The sequence below is a fragment of the Mesocricetus auratus genome, unplaced genomic scaffold (assembly GCF_017639785.1).
Source record: "Mesocricetus auratus isolate SY011 unplaced genomic scaffold, BCM_Maur_2.0 Super-Scaffold_100015, whole genome shotgun sequence".
NCBI lineage: Eukaryota > Metazoa > Chordata > Mammalia > Rodentia > Cricetidae > Mesocricetus > Mesocricetus auratus.
Window position 1 is genome coordinate 5,692,337 of NW_024429198.1, and position 24,640 is coordinate 5,716,976.

A 24,640-nucleotide genomic window follows, 5' to 3' on the forward strand; every position below is an offset into this window, starting at 1 on the left:
GACTAGAACAAAATTATTGTTTTCTGGATATGACAGAACTTCTGTACTCAAAAACTCATAGCAGTTGTGGTTGACTGATTGTATAAGACCTGCATAAGATCAAGTCAGTCAAAATTCTAGATGGAGTAGGGGGTTCATGAGCTCCTGCCACCAAATGAGTTTCTATGGACAATTTATGGCTTCTGAAGAAGAGAGAGTCTGTTTTCTTTAGGGGTCTTACTCCTGATAGTTTGACTATGCTGTAATGATGGTCCATAGAAGCACATAGACACTACAAACTGAATTTAATAAAAGAAGATAAGTTGTGGGAGTCAGGGTGGTAGGGGTTGATCTTGATGGAGTTAATGAGAGGAGCTGGTATGAATATGACCAAAATACTTATTCCTGGCATACAAATAGAATCTGGGAGCCCATTCCACACAGAGGGATACTCTCTCAGCCTGGACACAAGGGCGAGATCCTAGGCCCTGCCTGGGATGATATGACAGACTCTGAAAATCCCTCATGGAAGCCCTTACCCTCCCTGGGGAGCAGAGGTGGGATGGAGTGGGGTGGAGGATTGGAAGGATTGGGGGGCAGGGTTAGAGGGGAGGGAGAGGGAACTGAGAGTAACGTGTGTAAAAAGTTAAATATATGTATATGTATATATATATCACCAACTCATAAAAAGAAATTCTCAAAGAATGATTAATATTTTAAAAAGAAGTCCCTGTAACTATCCAGATATACTGAACTACTCTATCCTCGAGCTTATACAAGCATGAGGGACTATTGAAAGGCACTCCCAGCTTTAAACAGGCAGATCACATGCTGCCTAGAAGAGGCCTCAACAAATCAAACTGTCTGGAAGAGGCGATGAGTGGTTGAGCCCCCTAAAAGAGACATTTTCCAACCTATCAAGTTGCTTGCAAGTTATGCAGTGAGATCCAGGTTACCAGCTTTTGTGAGTCATCACCCATGAGGGGTAACCTTTCCATCCAACAACCTTTGTGCCATTTATAGTCCTGTAAGTAGCCCCTCACTTATACTCCTTTAAGTAACCACAATGAACACATTAGTTTACCAAGCTGGGCTCTGGTGGCATCTTCTGCTGTGGATTCCCTATCTAGACACATTTCCTGAGGAAAAGTGTCACATGACAAGAGGATGATAATATTTGACTTTGGTAACCAAAACATAAGATAGTTTCAAGGTAATACTGTGATGATATAAGGGAAGGTTGTCGATTTACACATGGAAGATGAAGGGTATGAAACTGAGTGGGGCTTCTTGTACACCAGAAGCCCTTTTTTTAAAAAAAAAAACATCAAGGTAATAAACTTGACTCACAAACTTATAAAGAAAATCCACCTGCCTTCCAACTTCTAAGTACAGTGTTTGATAGAGATATAAAAATATGTGCATGTCACCAGACCTCAAAAGATCTAGTCAATGGAGGCAAGTATGGCTTGTCCTTATTTCCCTTATTGCTGTTATTAGGCTATATAACTAGATTCAGGATTGGCATGTGACAGCATGAGGTACTGCCACAGATAGGTGGGCCAACAGGAAGTCTACAGAGTCTACAAAGCAAATGGCACGAATGCTCCTGTACTGCTGATGTCAGAGTCTCTGCTAAGAAGTGCACCATATATGTATTCTGAACACAAAGTGAAGAGCAGCCAGTCCTTTGTGAAGTTCCTAATGACTGGATCAGAGTTTGAATCATTGTATTTCCAATGCTTCCATCCCTGAAGACAGACGGGATGAAGTGGGGGTCTACAGAGGAGGAAATGAAAACGAGTTGACCCCGGCCCAGCACATCACAGCAGTCCTTACATTCACTCTTTGGTGTAGTTCAGACTTTGTTTCCTCATCCTCCCACAGGTCTTCAGGAACAGAGTTGAAATCAGCCTGCCACTGAGCTACAAAGTCTTGCTTGTGATCTGGACGCCTTAGAAACTCCTGGAAACTTGTTCTGTAAGTAAGGAAAAGAATAAAATGGATCCTTGTCTTACCTAATCAAGACAAAATTCTGATCTTGGGGACTCTACTTACCTAGTCTCATATAAATAAGAAAGGATACTGTGTTGGTTTTCTCTAAGATATCGAAGTACTGTTTTGATATGGTTTATGTAGGATTTCTCTATCAGTTCCCAATAAGGTACTAAAAATGAAGGTAGTTCCTGTGAAACAGCAGAGCATAGAAATCAGTATTTGAAAATGAAAATTCTTATGACTAGCTGGGTCAAAAGAACACTAGTAATCAAGATCAAGTCCCAACTACAACTACATAACCACACCTTCTACAATGTCTTAGTCCTCATCTGTCTCCAGAAGATACTTTCCTGTTCCAAAGAATCTGCATGTCTCAGCACAGACATTATTTCTTCTAGAAATCCTTCTCTGGCCCAACCAGTTTGCAAGGTTATCCTCAGATCTTCTGCGGCTCTGCATTAGCATCCTGTGCTCCAGTTGTTCTAATACTGGCAACATTAGTTCTGTCTGTGCTTTTTATCTAAAACATTAGACCGGTTCAGTTGTCTATAGTTTAGTTGTCTTGATCAGCACTCTACAGTCTTTCCCTGTAATCACATGGCATCTGGGACCTGGAAAGTTCTCAAAGACTGCTTATTGAACGAATGAATTGAGCTATTACGTTTTGCCTCATCTTTGTACATTTCCTGATGTGCTGATGACATACTTGTAAACACTGTTCCATTTTCTTTCCTTGAGATTCATCTGCTTCCTACAAGAGTCCATCCCAAGATTTATATATGTGAGTTTGTGTCCTATCCCAATATTAATGGCTTTTATTTTAATTTTGGTCCTCTACAGTGTTATTTCTTTTGACCGATCCCAAGGTAATAAGATTTAGGTATTTTTGTTCATCACTCCCCACCAAATACTCAAAAATGATTATATTTTGCTCCTTCAGACACCTGCTATTCTGTTTCTTTCACAAACTCAGAGCATTTTGAAAATGGATGTGGGTATTTCTCTCTGTAGATACATTTAAAATAGCTTCTTCTTGGTTGAATGATATCCATGATATATGAGCATACATATGTACATACATACATACATTCATGCATGCATACATTATTGTACCATTTAAATGTTTCATATTTAAATATTTTCCATTTTTATCCATGATACTAGTTAATTCATTCATTAAAAACTTATCCAGTATCTGTCATATACTATTGGCTAGATCTGATTCCCTGGATGCAGTGAGCTATTCTGGGTACTCACTCCACCTTCCAGAGAACTTACAGCCGGATGTACATGATTAAATGTCCCTAGATGATTTTAATAACAGATACAACACCACTCTTGCAGTGAACATGTGGCTCTCAAATGCCTGGTAGAGATGGACTTTGCTGAGTTTGTCAGTGTTGAGAGACCACTGTGGACTGCAATAAAAAGTTAGAACTGATTCTTGTAAGCATCTTCCTGTCCTTCATTAGAAAAAGTGTTTGATTCTCCAAGTTGATTATTTATCTTTTGAAACTTTAGGCCCAGGAAACAACTGCTTTACCTCTGTCACAGGAAAATGGCTCCATGTGTACCTTCCTTTCTAACATACTTAATATGAGCTCTAGGGACCAGGTAGTTGTTTTATAATTTAGTTAACTTCTTCCAGTTCTAAAAAGCTGGAGATTAAACTTCATCTGGAAGTATTATGATAAGTACTCATACACGGATGGGGGACTGTAAATTCGCTGGGTATGTGTGTGGCAAAAATTGTTCTTCTAGGAAACTGCATCTCTGCTTGTCCTTGGGGAGAAAATTGCTACTCACAGAAGCTATTTGTCCTCCTGATTTCAATACTCAAGAGCAATTTCAAAGTGTGACCCAGAAACTCAAATCCATGGGAGAAATTGAAATGCAGTTCACTGAGAAGCCTCTAGAAAATTTATCACTGTTTCCCCACCTCAATATTGTGGATGGAATCCAGGGTCTTCTGCATTCTACCAATGAGCTGCAACTCCAGGCTTATCTCAGTTTTTTTTGATAAATATAGACACAATCCTGACGCCAGAAGGATTGTTAGATGTTGCAAATGTGGCAAAACTTGCTATAAACTATTCTGTTATTTTGATTAGAAGGTGGATACCTCAGGTATAGGCTCAGTCACATAGACCCATTCTTCTGATCCTGGCTTAGGTGGTGGTGGTGCTGTTGGTGTGGATGAAGTGTCTGCAGACCCAACAGGTGACTTCTTTGCCGGTGATTTTCCTGCTGGTGTTTTCCCTTTAGGAGAAACTTAAACATGCATATTAAATCATTGCAGTACAAGTTGGGGATCAGGACAGTTTTCTGAGTATGACAAAGTCTACCATTGTTATGGGACTCAGGTTACTCATTGATTACTCTTTTAGCTTCTCCAGCAGTTTTAACAACTCAAAGATGTAGAAGAACAATTGCCTCGTTTGCCATGGCCCCTGAGTTAATGGATACACTCCCACTAATGAGTTCTTTTCTTATTTCAAGGAATCCAATAACTGGAATCTGCTTGGCTATTGTAACCTTCTGTGTTTTACTTTCACTCATGTCTTGCCTCCTTAATTCATCTGTAGCTCTTATAAAATTTAGGCTTTATCACCAAGTGTGTTTAATTTCCTATTGTAAAAACTGGCCATTAAATTCTTCATGCCAAATGAGAAATGGTGCCTGGGACATAAATGGGGCTCGTTTGTGTTCTTTGGGACCCAGAGCAGAAGTTAGAGAAGGATTATAAGTAAGAGCTATCCAGAGAAGGTAAGGCTACAGATTAGAGAATAAGCCATGGAAGCTCCCAAACCTTCTCAGATGCCCTGCAGATTGAAAGGATGTCTAAAAAATTGCATTTCTTGCTATGGTCAGGCTTTAAATTTAAATCTAGAAAATCAAGAAGGGAGGGAAGGAGTCACCAAGGGAGGCAGAAGTGGAAGAACAACTGTGAGAGTAAGGGGATGGAGGAGGTAAGTGGAGATGAGGGGGAGAGGGAGGAGTGGAGGGAGGAGGAGGAAGGGGAGAAGGAGGAGAAGCAAAAAGTAGCCTCGTTCAAATTTAGGATCTGAAGTGGAAATCTACTTTTCTTTCTTTGATGAAGAGTGCAGCCAAGGCAAGTTACAATGCTTCCTTATATTGTGAGCATATTCACACCATGAAAGCATAATATTTATTTTTTTCCTCAGAAGGTCATCCAAGCTAGATTCCCCCCACCTTTGGATTAATTGTTGAAAATTGAATATGCAGGTGAAAGATGACTAAAACATGGGATTGTTTTATTTCTCCTAAATACATTATCTTAATGAGTATAATTTACTGATGCTCTTTAGATTATTTTAGTTTTACACTATTTAAAAGAGATGGTTTATAGTAGAGAAGGCATTACAAATTATGACTTTTGGGTAGTTCAGGTGATGTCTCCATATATAATTAAATCAGTATCTGTTAGCCATTCATAGTCTTACAGACTAGCTAAATTTAATGAATTTTCTGTATGGTTCTTTACCATTCAATCTGAACATAACCATTTTAAGATAGAGTTCCCTAAGCAGAATTTCCTAAAGGAAAAAGAGTGTAATCATAAATTGAGGAATAGAATAAGCTTTTCTCTCTTATTTTAAAGATATTTTTATCACTTAGTGAAAATTAAGAGAGATAGAATCATTTTTGGGTAACTATGCTTTGAGACCATATTAAATGTATCTAACATTTGGCAATGAGAATGCTGAGAGGAGGATTTTAAATAGGAAACAAGTGTGTTTATATTCAAATGAGTGAAATAAGTTACTTTGAAACAAAATCGTTATTAACTATTTAAATCTAAAGATGAACATAATTTGATATCTTCAGGTTCTATAGGGAAGCCATTGAATCCTTGCTATAGCCATTTCTATAGGTCTGGGGTTGTAGAAACACTCCTGTTTAGTATATCATACATATCAATTTTAGGACATTTTTGTTCATTAATGGTAACTTGATAGGGTCAGGCAGATATCCACTGAGCCAAGATAATTATACATTAAAATAAGTCATAGCCGGGCGTAGGTGGTGCATGCCTTTAATCCCAGCACTCCGGAGACAGAGGCAGGCGGATCTCTGTGAGTTCAAGGCCAGCCTGGTCTATAGAGAGAGTTCCGGCACAGCCTCCAAAACAATACAGAGAAACCCTGTCTCAAAAAACCAAAAAAAAAAAATCATAGAGAAAATTTCAATTTTCAGGCAGGGTAGTAGATCATTGTTAAAAATAAAGATATATTTAGGTAAAGATGAAATGACAGCGGAACATGTAAATTACAAAAATATAAATAGTGATTTAGTAAAGGGCTGAGCAATTAAAATTCAGAAGTTTAAAGCAAAATGTAAAATAAAAAATACAAGTAGGTAATTGTAGGGTATAAGTAAACTGCATTTATGGATGAGAAGAGGACATTAAAACGATCTGAACATTTTCTAATAAATTAAGTATTTCTCAGAAAGAGAGTTGGGAGGGGCTTTTGTTGGGAGGAAACAAACATAGAAAGTCTGTTATACATATTTTTAATGAAGATATTATTATTATCATTATCATCAGCATAATTTGCCACTTTTCCATTCTAAAATATACCCTGTGGGAAACTGATTTAATTAGTATCTTCACAAGTCAAAGCCAACATATTGGTTAACAGTGATTACGTTCATATTTCTTAAGTTTAGTCATGTTTAGCTAACAGATACATAGTGTTTATTGTTGACTGAGCTGCTAAGAACACCTGGCAAGGTTGAGATGTAGGCCGGCTCAGATGAGGTGACCATTTTTAGCATAGACCAGACTGGAGTAATACAACCAGGGAGAGAAGGTCCCAGTGTAAGGTGAAGAGTCAGAGACTGTGCACACACCAGCACTGGGCTGAGAAGGAACTTTGGCAAAGATCATAAAGGAATGTGTTCTCTGTTCAAAGTCCTAGGATTTGTATTGTTCCTCATCATGGAGTCAGATATGTGTAGCTGTAAAGTATTAAGACTCATCATCTGAGATCATTTTTGAAACTCACCTCTAGTATAATTGTGCCTAGAATCTGGTAAGTGATTTTTCTTGTACATCTATAGCAAATTCCTGACACCCCCGGTTCAGGAGGCATCACAGAAGAGGGGGCTGAAAGACTGTAAGACAAGACCTGGAAGACTGGGCATCTGCTGTGAGATAGTGTCTTACATATAGTACTGGGAAGCTGCACCCATGAAATCTCAGCAATATGAAAGCCTAACTAGACCTGACAATGACAACACCAATTTACGTGCCTATGTGAATGGGGAAATCTCACAAGGCTCCACACCTAGATGAAGATACAAGTAGTGAGGAAAAATCACTCTTCCCAAGGGATGAGTCTCCTAACTGGTTATCCAGTCCCAAGTGGTCAGCATGAAAACATACACACAAGGGAAACATGCAATGGACTTAGGAGGTTTTATTTACATGTATATAAATATATACATGTAAAATTAATAATTAAAGAAAAAGCAAAAATATATCAGAGGTGAGAATATATATTTAACAATAATACTTAAAGGAGAGAAAGTAATGGTTTGAGATGAAATAGAAGGGTAAACAGGAAGAGTCTGAGTGAGGACAGAAAGAAGGGTGGAAATAATGTTAATATAGCAATTATACATGGATTATGGAAAACTAAGAATTTAAATTAAAGGTATATAAAAGTATTATGCCACTTATATTTTTATGTTTTAAAAAAAGAAAATGAGAGGACATGAAGTTGAGAGATTAAGAAATAGTGATGGACATAAGAGGAGGTAAGGGTAAATATGAGGAAAATGTATTGTATGAAGTTCTCAAGGAATTAGTAAAATATTTATTTAAATAATTTTAAAGGACATAAAGTTGGGAAGGAATGTTCTTGGGCCGGGAGAGTTGGCAGAAGGGAATAGAAATAATTATGATTATGACTAAATGTCATGCACATGTGTGAAAATTTAAGATAATATACAAAAATATTGTTTAAAAATATTTTAAGATCACTATAAGACTGAACATTTAAGATTTCAAAAGAAATAAAAGAGTAAAGATTGATACAATATGCAGAGAATAAGAATGAGTCAATGATGTTACCAGTAAGAAATAATAGTTTGAAGAAAGAAGAAATGGTACCATGACTTGTAAGTGGGGCATTAAATATAACTGTGATACAATGACTGTGAGATTAAAAAGCATTTGTCCAGTGTCAATGGCATTAATTTCAAATACCTAGAAGCAAAATACAATAAATTCCTATATTAGTTAAATTGTTTTGATTTTCAAGACAGGGTTTTTCTGTGTAATAGCTCTGACTGTCCTATGAAGTAAATATTGTTATAAACGCCAAAACAATAGCATTTCTACACTGTTGTAAGAGAACTTCTAAATCTGATTTAAAGTTCACCTCTAAAAATTCCATCTATCTATCTATCTATCTATCTATCTATCTATCTATCTATCTATCTCTATCTATCCATCCATTTACTGCTTGAGTATTTTGTTTGTGTCTGTGTAAGCATGCTACATTTCCATGGAAGTCAGAAAAGGACTTCTGAACCCTGAAACTAGAGTTACATATGTTTGTGAGCCTCCATGAGTATGCTGGGAATGGAACCTGGGTTCTCTGTAAGAGGAAAAATATCACTAGCCACTAAAATTCACCTTTTAAGATATCATTTAATCTCATAAACTAGAAAACTAAAAACTAAAAATAAAATAATAAAATCAGAAATCCTTAAGTTAAACTGAGCTAGTGAGTGCATGTATTTTCCTGTTGAACTTGCATAGTTGCTTATGGCTTGTTGAGTGTCTCTATACTTAGAGTTTACATACTATTATGTTTAACTTAGGATTTGGTGTCAAATATATCTATGTACTTAATCTCTCTTTCTCGTGGGCTTATAATAATACTTCATTTGAGTTTAGTTTGGTAACAATTAAGGAGCAAGAGATAAGTAATATAAAATGGGAAATTGCTTTGTTGGTAAACAATCAAGAGCTGAGTATATATTTCAGCAATTAGAATTTCAATTAAAAATGTATCTCAGGGATAAACACTGATCTACTGCCCAGGGCCCCATAGGCCTCACTGACTCTCACACTCGTGTGTCCATAACACAAAGAGGGATGCTCTCTCAGCCTGGACTCTGAGGGGAGTGCCTGGACCCTGCCCTGAGTGAAATGACAGATTCTAGATATCCCCTATGTGGAAGGAATTGACAATAGGGTGTGAGGCTGGGGGAGATGGTGGGGGGTGCAGGAGGAGGGGAGGGATAGGGAACTGGGATTGACATGTGAAGCAAGCTATTTAAAATTAAAATAATAAAATAAAAAATGTATCTCAGGGTTAATTCAGTACCTCTAGTTAAATAAGTCTACAATGAGGCATTATCATGATGAGATTGTCTTTGACTATAGTGTTATAAAGGGATGTTCACTTCAGCATAACTATCCATACATATAGCTCATAAATACGCGTGTGTATGTGTATGTGTGTGTGCGTGCATCACACTTTAGATGATTTAAAAATAATTGTGATACAATGGCCTGTGAGATAAATAATTGTGTCAGTATCAATGGTATTAATTTCACGTATTAAGAATTACACACATATATATATATTCATGGCTGTTAAAGAATGCATTTATATATGTAGTATTGAGATGTGTATTATGATGAGCATAACATTTACAATATTTTGTGACTATCAACCACTTTTAGATTAAAATACATTGGCAATTATATTGGATAGTAAAAGTACACATCCCATGACAATAATAATTGGGAGTATACCCTGAAACCAACAAACTGTTATATAAGCACTCACTCAGTAGAAGGCAACTTTCCATGCCCCTGGATTTCAATTTGAAGTCACTTAGTATCTCACATATGAGTTCTTGGGTGAGAAAATGACATACTTGCATTTCGGAAAATGTGATATCTGGCTGTTATTGATGCAATGTAAAGTTTTAGCTTTACTTCTATTCTGTTGTGTTATAAAGAAAGACAGTGACTTTGTGCCAAAGTGCTTGCTGGTGATTACAGTTTAGTTAGTTAGAGGCCAAAGAAGGTGCAGCAGTGCCTTTCTGGGAGCAAAGCTCAGTTCATGAATAGCACCTGTGATATCTATGAGACACGGATGTCTGTTAGGCAGAACACTTCGTTATCTCTTGATAGTATCACTTTTCTCAGCATGGCCTAGGGTGAGCAGCAGGCTGCACATGGTCTGTGGCTGGTTTCTTTGAATGAGCTAATGATTGGAGAGTGCCCCAAAGATGTAGTCTCAGTGTGTGCTTCTATTCTTTGTGACTTCTCACGGGGGCACTTAGAAAATGCCGGAGCACATTTAACAACAGCTAACTTTATTCATTGTACCTTTCCCTTGAATGCAGTCTCACCTTTCTTTCCTTTCATTTCATGCTGAGATTCTTGCTTACCATGCTGGATTTCTAAACAAAATTCAACACAAAAATATCATTGGTGACTTACTTCAACAGCCCAGGCTGTACAATTTCTACATAATCAACTATATTTGTGAACTGCATTAAATGGATCATTTTTTTCCCCTGTGAGTTGAAATCAATCTGAAGACGGAACCTACATTTAGTTTTATTGAATGATAGTTGTTCACAATTATATTCTATATTACCATGCTAAGAAGCTTAATCTTAGCTTTAATATTGATATTTTGTGATGGGCTTGTTCATAATCTGTAATGAGGTTGTGGCGTTTTTAAGGTAAATCACAAGTCCATTTGAAGCACACAATTTATTTTAATTTAGTGTAATAAAACGACCTTCATTCAGTAATACTAGGTTCCCCCAAAGCATGGGTAAGTAAAGGTGCATGCTACCTGGTAATACAAGCTTGATAATCTGAATTCAACACTGAGAATCCACAGAAAGGTGGAGAGAGAACTGACATACAGATGCAACACACATGAAGTAATAATAATAATAATAAATTAAAATATGAAAACCAGATCACTAACAAAAATGAAAACACTTGAGGCAGATTTCAATAACAACATTGTTCTGATACGACATATCCTTAATCTCCTTTTGGCCATATACTGTATTGCCTAGTTAATTATTCACTTACAATCTCACTGGCTAAATTACAATGTAAAAGGATAATTTTGCCATATTTATCTTGCATTCCCTAGAACCTAGTTAAAAGTAAATTGCAGAAAGAGGGAGACTTGGAAATGAACAATCTGAAGGTCAACACCATGTCTCCCAAATAGAAAATAAGAATTCAGTACTTTTAAAAAGTCACTACTACACACTGCATTAATTACCAAAATGCTCAATCATTCCCTTCTCTTGACCTTGGGATACATATTTCTTCAATGAGCAAGTGTGACAGTTTAGATTATTATGATGTAGAGAGCTCATCTTGCCCGTTTTGTATGTGCTTAGAAGTATGTGATGGTTAAAATGTTTATAAATGCATGTTACTTTCATTTGAATATTTCCTCTCTGACAGCCAAGATTCCACAGAAATAAACAATTAAATGCATAGAGGATTACCCTTTAAATGTAAAAGGACCTTTAAACAGGCACACACCCTACAACACATCTCATAGACACCTACATGCTTGAATCAGCTAATCGTTTCAAAGAAATAATTTTAATAATTAGAAAAATTTATTATAAAAATATTCTGGGTAACCAAGTATGTAATTAATTCTGTCCACTAGTACAAGACGACAAAGACCAACAAAATAAGATAGTGACCTTACAAGTTTTATGGAAAATTATTTATGTTAGAAGTAATGTACTGTTTTCCATTTTAAAGATTAGTTCCAAAATGTGTTCTGAAATCTCATTGTATGTGAATGAGTACATATGTATGTGTGTTTGTGTGTGCGTGTCATGTAACCCGGTTGGCCTTAGGCTCACTATATAGCCAAGGCTAGCCTTAAACACCTTATTTTTCTTGTATCTCTAGCAAAACCTGGGGCTATAAGTTTGCATTACCATGCTCATATTAAAAATAAATAAACAAATTAATTAATTAATAGTTTAAAATACTGTTAAATAGTAACATGGATATTATTATTTTATATTTAGAACTTTAGTTCTAATTAAATACTAACATTTTATGATAGATTTCATCTTAGACCTTTCAATGGAGGGTAAACATGAAGGTGTTTTAGTTGAATCCTAAGGACAGTTGTAGCAAATACAAAATGGAGATCTGTATTCTAGAATTGTACTTGGACCAAATCAATTACAAGTGTACTGTACCTTCTCTACATGATTTTTATGCTTGTGTTTTGGGTATTGTTTAAAAAGTAATTATTTTCTTTTCATGCTTTCTCCTTGAAAAAGTAAAGAAAAAAACCCTAATTTTCTTGGCCAACCTTTTTTTTTCTCTCTCTCTCTCTGAGCTCCTGGGAAACTCTCTTCACTCTCCTACCCTGCCTCTGAGCATTAAGGTATCATGTGCTTGAATGAAATTAGGCAAGTGGAAATGACCATTTTATATATTTTTAAGATCAGGGACTAGCCTTGCCCTTGCTGGAAAGAAAAAGAGACAGGTACAATTACTCCGTGAAGCCAAAACAGATTTATTATTGCACCAGTTTACACTATTCAAGGTTACAGCTTTAAAATAGGAAATAAACCCTCCAGGAAGTTAATATTAAACTTAAATATTAAGCTGTGTCAGAATCAGAAAGGTTAGAGATTGGTTTCAGGAAAGGCACTGTTTTACACCAATATTCTGATTATGAGAAAGCTCAAAAGACCATGGTGGACAATTCTCCAATATGTGAATAAAAGCCTTCTGAGTCTAAATCACATTTTAAGGATTTGAAGTTTTCTTTTAGTCCTTTAAGTTATATTTTCTATTCCTAATGAGTTGTATATATCTGTCTAGATACATATCTATACATATATATGTATATATATATTCATCATTTAATATTTCACTGTCTTATGCTAAAATCATTTCTAATATTTACATATCTTGCATTTAATTAATTCCAGATTTGTTGAAGCAAAATGGTGTTTAATACATCATCATCTGTGTCACTTAAAATGACTCCAATCATATGAAACAAAGTTCATTACTTCGTCCAACAATTTTTGCTTACTATGATTAAATTTAATTTTGTAAATAACAATGGATTTATGTCAAATATCTATACAGTAAAATATTGTTGTTAGAGACAGCTACGACACACCAGCTAGATGACACACACATCTAACCACTGTGAAGCCATGTCACATGCCACATTGATATTGGTGCCACAAACATTACTAGGACAATTTTGAACATGTAAATTTTGTCATGTTCATTTTCTATCATTTATTGTTAAACTTACCGTCCCAATGGCTAAGGATCTGGAACAAATTTAATCTAAAATGTATTTTCTACAAGGCTGTTTTTCTATGAACATTTACGTTTACTGAGGTGTCAGATGTGCGTACGTGCGTGTGTGCGTGTATGCCTGTGTGTGTGTGTGTGCCTGTGTGTATGTGCCTCTGTGTGTGTGTGTGTGTGTGTGTTTGTACTTGCCTGCATGTGTGCCATGGTAAGCATGTGGAGGTTAGAGAATAACTTTTGAGATCTGGTTCTTTATTTCTACTACACGAGTCTTGGGAAGCAACTTAGGTGCCTTTACAAACTGAGCTACCACATTGGTCCCTTCTGCATCCTTTCTATAATCACCTAACTGAATATTTCTGGCTATACACAAATTCAAGTGTCTAATTAAAAATGTTTGTAGGGATGGAAGAATATCCTGTCTGCACTGATCCTCATTTCATTAGAATGTTCTCACTTTTTACAAAAATACATTTCTGTTGCTTAGCAGACAGCTGTTTCCTCCATCTGACTAAAGATCTTGTCCCTCTACAACCTTTCTCTTCTGACCCCAGCTCACCCACTGAGCAGCTAGTTTGAGTGGGGACTCCATATGCCCTGTGGAGCAAGTAAGACACTGAGCTTTTTAAACAAATGGTTTTGCTCAGTAGGAGGGCTTTTCCTCAGTGAGGACATAGATCAATGGTAGAGCATATGCTCTGCCTGTGAGAGACCTCGCCACTATTTCCAACACCACAAATATTAAAATTAAAAAAGAGCATTTCTATTTCTGGACATGGATATTTGTTTCACATGATTGAAGTTGCCAAATCTAGTTCATCATTGTTTTCTATGTGAAATTAAGAAACTGACAAACAAGGTTATAAATCCGTTTGTCAGTCACCTGATTGGGTCTTTCCTTTCCCATGAGAAACTTTTGATGCCTCACGATGAAGATGAATCTCCTTCTCTTTTTCTGCTTCAGAAGGAAGTGGGGGCGTGGTAGTAGTAGCCTCAGCCTGGGAAGCTGCTGCCTTTTTCTCAGCTTCTCTTTCTTCTAATTTCTTTTCAACTTCAGAAGAATGATTAAAATAAAAGAACCTGTGTTAGGGATTCCAGGTAGTTACTCTTTCATTTGAACTAATACATATAAAATTATTATGAAATTATAATTAGTAAAATTACTACTGCATATTATATTTGCTGTAAAATTACAGAAAATATACTTGTTATACCTAACATTCATTCATATTTTGGGATCTTTATTCTTTCACCTCAGAGTTATGACTATGGTGAGGGTTTTGGGATGAGAGGGATAGAGTGTGTGGAGTGGGCAAGTGTGTCTGTGTTCAGAAAGTGAGAAAAAGCTGGCATCAAATGTAAAAAAAAATACAAGAATGGAAAAATAAAGGGTTTTAATTAAGTGATGGAGAAGAACAGCAAAGTAAGAAGTACATAGGAAGAGACAGGTCATGAAAGGCCATGAATGCCTGCTATCTCAGTTCTCAGGAGGCTCACAGAAAGCCTCACAGCCAGGAGCATCACAGAAAGCTGGAGGCCGGTTGAGCATACACAGTGAGTTCCACATCATCTTGGGGTCTCAAGAAATGGAAATAAAAAACCCAAACAAATCAGTAAAAGGTTAAAGCAATGTGATATAAGACATGGGAGTTTGGATACAAATGGGATAGTCCCTGGTGTGTCTAGCACACTCACTCCAGTGGATGATCACACACCTGAGAATATACAGACAGCACTAACTGGATTCATTGAGTTAAAAAATAATGATGACAAAAACTTGGGTGGGTATCTGAATGGGAGGTAGATCTGTGAGAGGATGGAGAAGTAGATGAGTATTATCAAAATAAAATGTACATTATTCTCAATGACTTAGTATGTATGCACATATATATATATATATATATATAATTACCTTTGATCTTTTTATTTACTATTTCAGTAGCAAAAATTTCTTTTACTTTCTGGCATAAACGGTTTTCATCTATTTCAGCATTTATTTTAGTCAAAATATTTTGTGGCTCTGTAAACCACTCTTCCAGCAAGGGCCAGTTGTCCAAGAAGCCAACAATTCTGCAAAATAAGAATATTATATGAATATGTGATACCAATTTAAATGTTTGAGTAAAGACATTTAGCATGTTTTACTTGACAATTCATAATGAAGAGGTAGACTGGTAATGGAATTCAATCCCCAAAAGCAATTCAATGAAATATATAGATGATGGAGGAACTTAAAGAACTTGTCCGATGGCATCAAGGGATAATTTTTATGAGTTTAGAATTATGAGTGAAAAGGATTTGAAAATACTATCTGTTCTGAAAGTATCTTATGTAAGTCCAGATCTCTGTATAAAACCCAAGACAATATCCTGCTCACTAATGCTAGAGGCAGTCGAAGGACTCTTCAAATGGTACCATAGCCCCCACCCTCAGGCCATAGAATTTTTTTTTCTTGGACACACAAACTGAAAAGATCTTTGTAGGAAGAAAAGTGCAGACTAATTTATTTTACTAAAAAGTTTCTTTTTTTCCTTTTTTTGTCTTTCTAGGGCATAGACAGCTTTATGTACCTCAAATTACACTTCCTGTCTCACTTCTTATTTTTAGATCTCCCAGGCTTTCATAAAATTGCCTAATTTTGGCTGCATTTTCCTTTTCAAAGGAAAATTACATGCCATTCAAAGAATGCCATATAGCTTCATTTTAGTATAAGAGAAGGGCTACTACAAACTTTTCCAGTCCAATTCACAACTCTTTGAAATTCTGTACTCTTCATTGATATTTTCTAAGAGTTTGCTGAATCCCATGTAGTTAACTTGTAAGTATTTCCTGGTTGGCTTCTTTCCCCAAACTGCAACAACTGTGGTTCCAAATACAAAAGCTTCCATATAAATATTTCATTCAATGCAAAAATCCTATTTTGTTTTACCTTAAAAGACTCAAAGGTAGGGAACATATCTTTTTTTGTAGATCTTATTATTCCAAAGTCACCACTTGTCAGCCTCTTTGAAGGGAAAGGTATAGAAAGGGCACAAAGTTTAAAACTGACCTATGGTGTATCTGGTGTCTTAAGTTCTTGTCCCCATCATTATCTTGGCTTATAGTAGCTTCATGATGATCAACATTTTCATGAGGAATTTCATGTGAGAGTTCCTTGGCTATGGTACAAAATTACTTAATTAGACAATCAACAAATCCAATGAAAACACTACTTACTGTCAAAACACCCTTTTGCAAGATTCCAGGTAGATTATGGACATAGTTTAATATAATGTTACTTTTGTGTGCTTTTATTTTGTTTTACATAGAATATATTTTGCTCATGCATATGTGGCCAATACTAATTGTATTTATGGTTATTAAAATGAAAGAAGGGAACAAAAAGTTGAGAAAGAAATGTGTTTGGGGGAAACCTGGGGGAAAGTTGGGTGGCAAGAATGTTCGGTAGATACAATCATATTTTGCTGCAGATATGTTTGATATTCTCAAAGAATAAAAATTTTAAAGTATATAAATGAATATATTAATTATAGAAGAGCAAGTCATGAATTTAAAAGGCAAAGAGAAGGACACAGGAGATGGATGTGCATAAGTAGGCATTGAAATGATGGGAATACAGTGTACTAATGTGCTTAAATTCTCAAATAAATTTTAAAAACAAAATTGACTTAACAAGTGTGAAGAGAAACCCAGACAACCACAAGAATTTGTGGTGGTTTTAGAGTAAGAATTTATACTTTCTCTTGTAAATCTGTGAAAAATGTGGTGAAGCAGACTGAAGAGAAGCTGGGTTTTCAAAGTGGAACATCTCAGGATAGAGTGTTGGTGAGAAATTCTAATGCCTGAAGTTAGGCTCAGGATGTAGGGAGGGAAGACAGGAAAAGGTTCTTTTAACTAAGAGCTTCAAGTGAGGGGGTAGAGAGCACTTATTGCTCCTGTAAACAATCTGGTAGCTCCTGTAAACAAACATGAGGTACCCACATGGTAGCTCTCAATGGCTCATAGTTCCATTTCCAGAGGACCCAATGCTTTATTCTGATCTCTGTGAACATTTGCGCATATATGATGTACATAAACTCACAAACTCATGCCTGTGCATGAACTCACACACACACACGCACGCACGCACGCACACACGCACGCACGCATGCGCGTGCATATGCACACACACAAAATAATAAATAAAAAACGAGCCAAAATTTCCAAAGAAAAAAAGACAAGTGATGCCATATTCATTCTTGGTTGAAGTTTGGCCACCAAGATGACACTGTATTCTGATTCCAGAATCAAACCACTAAGAATTAGCAACATTCCTTCCTGTCTCATGACTGTCTGTGTTGCACTGTCTTGCCCATCTTAGTTGTCACTGCTAAGTTTCAGTGTGAACAATTCATGATTTTTTCTCTCTTTATTTCATTATAAAATAGTCTGGCTTCCTAGAGCCAGTGGAACATTTTCCCAGTTGCTATCAGACCATGTGCCTGATAGCTCATATAATTTGTCCCAGGACTGACTGGGTTTTCTTTTTAGGATAGACTATGCAACAGCCTAGAAAACCCTTTATTTCATAAACCTCTCTCTCTCTCTCTAAAAAAATTTGATTTAACAATATGAAAAGATAAAGATGACAAAGGATGGATTGTCATGGATAAAAAACTTGGAGAGAGAAAATCTGCACTTTGGAGTAAAAATTAGAGTAAAATAAGGTGGCCATAAAGTTGAATATACAAAAAAACTATTTACTAATGCATACTATAAAACTGTGAAGTATTTTATGCCTCATTCTAGAATTATGAACTCCGTTTAGAACAAATATATACAAATTGACCATAATAAACCACAAATAATTAAAACAAGTTCAATGACTCTCATTGAGTTTCATTAAAAGTATACCATATGCATACACTGGGAATAAACAGAAAAATATCAGAGAAGAAAGCAAGCCCTGAGCTAGACCAAAGGGAATTAGATTTAAAGAGAAGGAGCATTAGATTGTGATTTCAAAGCATTCAAGATAATGAAGTACCCCATAAATACAGCAATCAATTTCTTCCCAACTACATTAGTGAAAAAACAAGACAAGATGAAATGAATTTGCAATACAAAATCATGGTGGGTTTTTGCTGTTGTTATAAAACTTACTATATCCAAAGCCAAGAAGCAGATTAAAAGGGATGAGAATTGCTTAGAGCAAAAGAGCACGGAAGAGGATATTAACAGCATTCAAGGCAAGTAAGTCCCTTTGCAGGGTGCAGCAATCAGCTGCTTCCCATCTTACAGAACAGGTGACTGAAAGAAAGATGTTGGTGCTTTCTCAAGAGATGCTCTCATCAATGTCTTATGGTAAATGCCTCACATGTGCTGAGGATTTCAGCACACCAGCTAGATCTCTCTTTCTTCCTCCCTCCTTCCTCTCTGTCTCCTCCCTTCCCTCCCTCCCACTTCTTCTGCCTCATATTCAGACACTGCCCACTTTCCTTCTATTTCCAGCACTCACAGCTCCAGTATTTTTAGTGGCCCTGGATGATCCATCTTTGTGATCTTAAATACTAACACTCCCAGTGTATAAACTCTGATACTCCCAGGACTCTTATGTAGTTCATAGATCTCTTCAACAGTGTCTAGTTACAGAATCCTTACAACTGCACTCCAGACCGGCCACCATTGCCTTGACTTTATTTCTAGCATGGCTGAAACTTCAGTTTTTTTCTGTCTAATAGTCCTTTGATCACTTCCATTGTTTTTATAAAGTACTCTGGTGAAAAGCAACTCAGGAGGGAAGGATCTTATTTCACAATTCCAGGTTGTAGCCCATTACTGTGGGGGAAGTCAAGACCCTCATGGTGCCTCTCTTTCCAGGTGAGTCTACACTGTGGCAAGTTGAGAATTGAAATTAACATCTTCCCATTTCTCTTCTATAGTAGGTATCTTTTTTGTTGTTGTTTTTGAGACAGGGTTTTCTGTATTGTTTTGGAGACTGTCCTGGAACTCTCTCTGTAGACCAGGCTGGCCTCGAACTCACAGAAATCCGCCTGCCTCTGCCTCCCGAGTGCTGGGATTAAAGGCGTGTGCCACCAACTCCTGGCAGTAGGTATCTTTAAATAAACTATAGTAGGTATCTTTAAATTAAAATAACAACAAGAAAACTCTGTACCCTTCCCTCTAAGAGAGAAGGAGAAAGGGAGGGAAGAAGAAAACAGATCCTAAGAGGAAATCTAAAGTGTTCTGACTCTATGCTCTGTACCCTTCAGAGAAGTGATTCTAACAAGTTATCTTCACTCACCCTCTCTACCCTGTTGCCTCTATTTCTGGCTTCAGCCCTCTGAAACCCATCTTTTCTGTCCCCACCACTAATGAAACAGCTTTCATTGCAGTCACCAAAAATGTCAAAGCCAATGGATATGTTTCCATCCTTATGTCACTTTATTTTTTCTGTACCATGTACAGGGTGAATTCAGCTTACAGAACTTCCATTTTATAATCATTAGGCTATTTTTATATTCACAACATACCATGTGAAGTAGGATTGAAATCCTATTATTTGCTCCAGATTACACAGTGCATTAATTACTGAGAATGGGTTCAATTTAACCAATGTTACTCTACACTTTGAACTCCTTTTTAATTGTATACTCTTCATTTTTATTAGTGGGAAATGATACCAAAATATATAGTTTAATGAAGTCATACACTGAAGATATGCAGGATCTAGATCAACAACAATTATCAGTTTTGGAATTCTCCAGTATACCTTTGCAATTACTATTAGCCTCAAAGGATTACTATCCACAGCCTGAGCTAGAAACTTTTCAGCATTTCTTCCTACCTTATGCAAGCCACTACTCTCACACAAGCCAAGTCATGCCTTTATTGATAAGCTAAGACTGGTACCTACTCTTCCACTCTGATACCAGTCCCCTGCAATATTTACTCCTTCTCCCTGTGTCTCCCTGATTTACTATCTATTATATTTAATCCCTGGCTGGACTGATGTTCAACATTTGCTGCTTATCTGCCTTTGGATGTAGTATGCCTCCTGGTGATATTGCTCATCAGGCTTCTCTATGGATCATAGTCATTTTAAGACAATATGTTGAACCCATTCCTAGTGACTATGCTCCCACATCCTGGCTCAGACTCTTACTATTCTAGGGAGGAGAATGAATAAATAACTGCCATTCCTCTGCTTTCAAAACATCAACCTTCCTTGGAGTTCTTCCTCTTCATTAGCTGCTACTTTCAAACATTTTCCTTTTTGCCTTACAAAATTTTGGGGAGTCAACATGAATCCTTCTATTTTACTATATTTTTCTTAGGTGAGTCTCTACATTTAAAACCCTTACCTTTAGCATTCCCTTCTCACATCTAAGTCCATTTATGTAAGAGATTTTGTAATGTCTAAGTTTATTTAACCTAATTGTCCAGTAGGTATTTCAAAAGCAACATGTCAAAGAAAACCTTATGTGTTTATTTTCCTGTAATTTGAGCAAATAGTATCACCATTCAGAGAATTAGGATGGTCAGAAGCATAAACTCATCCAGTTCCACCTGGTTATATGTTCCAATCCAACTGGTACATAAATTCTGTAGTTTACTATTTTAGTCTGACTTCTCCCTTGCTCCTTGATGTCTTAAAGTAATTAAAAATGATCAGATTATTAATAACTTCATAACATAGCTTTGATGCCATTTAGTGACTTCATAAAGTTTCAGAATAAACCAAACACATCAGCTTGAGGCTAGACTGTTAGTCTTGTGTGCTTGTTAGACATGTCTGTCATTTCTATAGACAGCTCTGCCTTTCTACCATACTGGGTTTCCTCCTGCTTTCTAGGTGAACAATTTCTGCTCATCCGCAAGCTGTGTGAATGTCTCTCTCTACATTGACTCATAATTCTGTCCCAGGGCTTTCCAATGACACTCTCAGAGTTGGAACCAATCTATTATCAGTTCTGTCAAGATGACAGTCACAAGCCACATCTGCATATGAACTGGGGCCAATTTTCCTAAAGATCCAAAATTCATTTATATATACCAAGTAATATAAATAGTCACATGAGGCTAGTGTCTACCATGTTGGGAAGCAGAACTCCATATCATTATCTCTTGATTCCTACTCTATATTTCCTGCTGAAGTCTTTGGAAGCAGACTCTATATCCTGGGTTCCAACATCCTGGCTCAGGCTCCTATTACTTTGGGAGACAGATTGGACAGCACCTTAGTCCTAAATATATGTCTTAGTTTATGGAAGCAGGATCTGCTTGCTTGCTTTTATAATAGCAGCACTAAGAATAGTATCTGGCACTTAGTAAACACAAATGTATGTTAGATAGACATGTGAAAGAAGATGATGTAGAATAGGCTTTAACTCATCCAAAATAGGTAGGGCCTAGATTTTGATAAGGGGAATAAATTGGTAAAATATTCTAATGTCATTCAAATTTTACATTCTAAGAAAGCAAAAATGTTAATATACAATTACACTTTAAATACTAGACTATAAAAAATTGGTCATTCTTTGAATGATCAAGTTTAACCAAACTAAGTAAGAACCATAAAATTAACAACTTCATAATAGCCTTTGTGGTTTAGATTTGTAACAATTAAGTTCCAATGCAGAAATGTATTATATATACCTGACAGAAATAAAAGTCATATTGTGTTTTAAAACCACTTAGAATCATGGAAGAATAAGAAGAATATATTCATGTGCATAGAATTTGATAAAGAAATTCTTCTTGGGGTAGTGAAGAATACTTTTAAGCCTGACTGCAAATTGATGATCTAGTATTAGGGAATTAAACTAGTTAGATGCTAATATCAGGTTTAACAGATGTGGAAGTGTCATTTAGCATCAATTTTAGCAGAAAACTGTAAGAACTCAAACTGGATTTTTGAAAATGTCTTGGCTATTTATTTCCTTAGTATTCCTGAAATGGAATCATTTCCTTCCCATAGAGCCCCTAGGATATTAGCATTTAATAGTCATAAGCTTATACTCAAGGTCTCTATGTATACATTCTAGCAACTGGTTACATACACTTTTTAGTCATGTTGATCATAATGTACCAGGTTTGTATCTTCTATCAAATGGCAATGGATTGGCAGTATTCTCTACCAATCTTCAGCCATTGCCATTTTATTTAAGTGAAAAATTAAAATAAGCCACAGAGGGACCTGGAGGCAGAAGAAAGCAGCCTCCATCATCCCCCACTACTCTGACCTCACCCTTCCACTCTCTGGTAGAGAGGTGAGTTCCCTGGCCTCTTGCAGCCCACCTCCCCTTCCTTGACTACCCTGACCTACAGCCACAGAACCCCTCCTGCTGCCTAGCCCTGCAGAGGGACCTGGAGACAGAAGAAAGCAATCACCATTCTGGTCTTGCCCCTCTACCTTCCTGGAGAGAGAGAGGGAGGGACAGAAGGAGAGAGAGAAAGAGGGAAGGGGGGAGGAAAGGATAGAGCCTTGAACCCATACCCACCAGGAAAGGGAGAGACTACCCCTATATCCACTGGAAGAAGAGATGGGAAGAAGACAATATAAGAATACATCCAACCACAGAAAAAACTATATGCCACCACCAGAGTCTCAAGACTGGACCATCCCAGTGCAGATGAAACAGAAGAGAATGACCTTAAAAACAACCTCGAGATAATAATAGAGGCCCTCAAAGACTATGTGAGAAAATCCCTTAGAGAAATGGAGAAAAAAACCAAAAAATGCAAGAAAACCACAAATCTCTTAAGGAAAGCCAAGAAAAAAAACAATCAAAGAGATGAAGGAAACAATTCAAATAGTTCAAGACATGAAAACTGAAATGGAGACAATAAAAAAGAAAACACAAACTGAGGTAAGGCTTGAAATAGAAAAGGTGAATAAACAATCAGGAACCACAGATGCAAGCATAACAAACAGAATACAAGAGGTAGAAGACAGAATCTCAGGTGCTGAAGGTAAATTAGAGGAAATAGATTCATCGACAAAACAAAGTCTTAAATCCAACAAATCCTTAACTCAAAATATCCAGGAAATATAGGACACAGGGAAAAGACCAAACCTAAGAATAATAGGGATAGAAGAAGGCAATGAAGTCCAGCTCAATGGGGCAGAAAACATATTCAACAAAATCATAGAAGAAAACTTTCCCAACCTGAAGAAGGAGATGCCTATGAAAGTACAAGAAGCTTACCGAACACCAAAATAGACTGAACTAAAAAAATTCCCCTCATCACATAATAATCAAAACACCAAATATACAGAACTAAGAAAGAATATTAAGAGCAGCAAAGGAAAAAGGTCAAGTAACATATAAAGGCAAACCTATCAGAATTACACCTGACTTCTCTATGGAAACTCTGAAAGCCAGAAGGTCCTCGATAGATATTCTACCAACACTAAGAGACCATGGATTCCAGCCCAGACTACTATACCCAGCAAAACTCTCAACCACTATAGATGGAGAAAACAAGATATTCCATGACAAAATCAGGTTTACACAATACATTTCCACAAATCTAGTCTTACAGAAATTTCTAGAAGGAAAACTCCAACCCAAGGAAGTTAACCACACTCACAATAACATGGACAATAGACAATCTTACTTTACTAGAAGCCAGAAATAGGGGGGAAACTCACACACGATACCACTACCAAAAGCGGGTTCAAAACAAAAAAGAATCAACAATCAATGGTCATTAATATCCTTGAATATCAATGGTCTTAACTCACCTATAAAAAGACACAGGCTAACAGAATGGATACAAAGACAGAATCCATCCTTCTGCTGAATACAAAAAACACACCTCAGATTCAAAGACATAAATTACCTCAGAGTTAAGGGTTGGGAAAAGTTTTTCCAATCAAATGGATGTAAGAAGCAAGTGGGTATAGTTATCCTAATATCTAACAAAATAGACTTCAAACCAAAATTAATCAAAAGAGATGAAGAAGTTCATTTCATATTCATCATAGGAAAAATCCATCAGGACGAAGTCTCAATTCTGAACATCTGTGCCCCAAACACAAAGGCACCCACATTCATAAAAGAAACATTACAAGAATTCAAATCAAACATCAAACCCCACACACTTATAGTGGGAGATTTCAGCATCCCACTGTCACCACTGGACAGGTCCACCAGACAGAAACTTAACAAAGAAACAAAGGAACTAACAGAAGTTATAACCAATTGTGTTTAACAGGCATCTATAGAACATTCCAGCCAAACACAAAAGAGTATACCTTCTTCTTGGCACCACATGGAACCTTCTCTAAAACTGACCACATACTTAGCAATAAAGCAAACCTCAACAGGCACAAAA

The 24,640-nt window shown here is 36.6% G+C and overlaps 1 protein-coding gene across 5 annotated transcripts in view; it reads right to left on the bottom strand.

Moving 5' to 3' along the window:
• Spef2 (sperm flagellar 2) overlaps positions 1-24,640 on the bottom strand; it is a 169,549-nt gene that overhangs the window by 58,847 nt on the left and 86,062 nt on the right. For 4 of the 5 annotated variants that reach the window (XM_040757663.1, XM_013119022.3, XM_040757660.1 and 1 more), the window contains 7 exons: positions 16,368-16,476; positions 15,231-15,388; positions 14,202-14,369; positions 10,381-10,431; positions 4,100-4,248; positions 2,038-2,165; positions 1,819-1,957 (listed from right to left, as the gene is read on the bottom strand). In XM_040757663.1, the coding sequence (XP_040613597.1) occupies positions 1,819-1,957; positions 2,038-2,165; positions 4,100-4,248; positions 10,381-10,431; positions 14,202-14,369; positions 15,231-15,388; positions 16,368-16,476 (902 nt within the window). Of the gene's footprint in view, positions 1-1,818; positions 1,958-2,037; positions 2,166-4,099; positions 4,249-10,380; positions 10,432-12,537; positions 14,370-15,230; positions 15,389-16,367; positions 16,477-24,640 lie in introns of those variants that run through there. The other variant, XM_040757662.1, reaches the window with a different exon arrangement.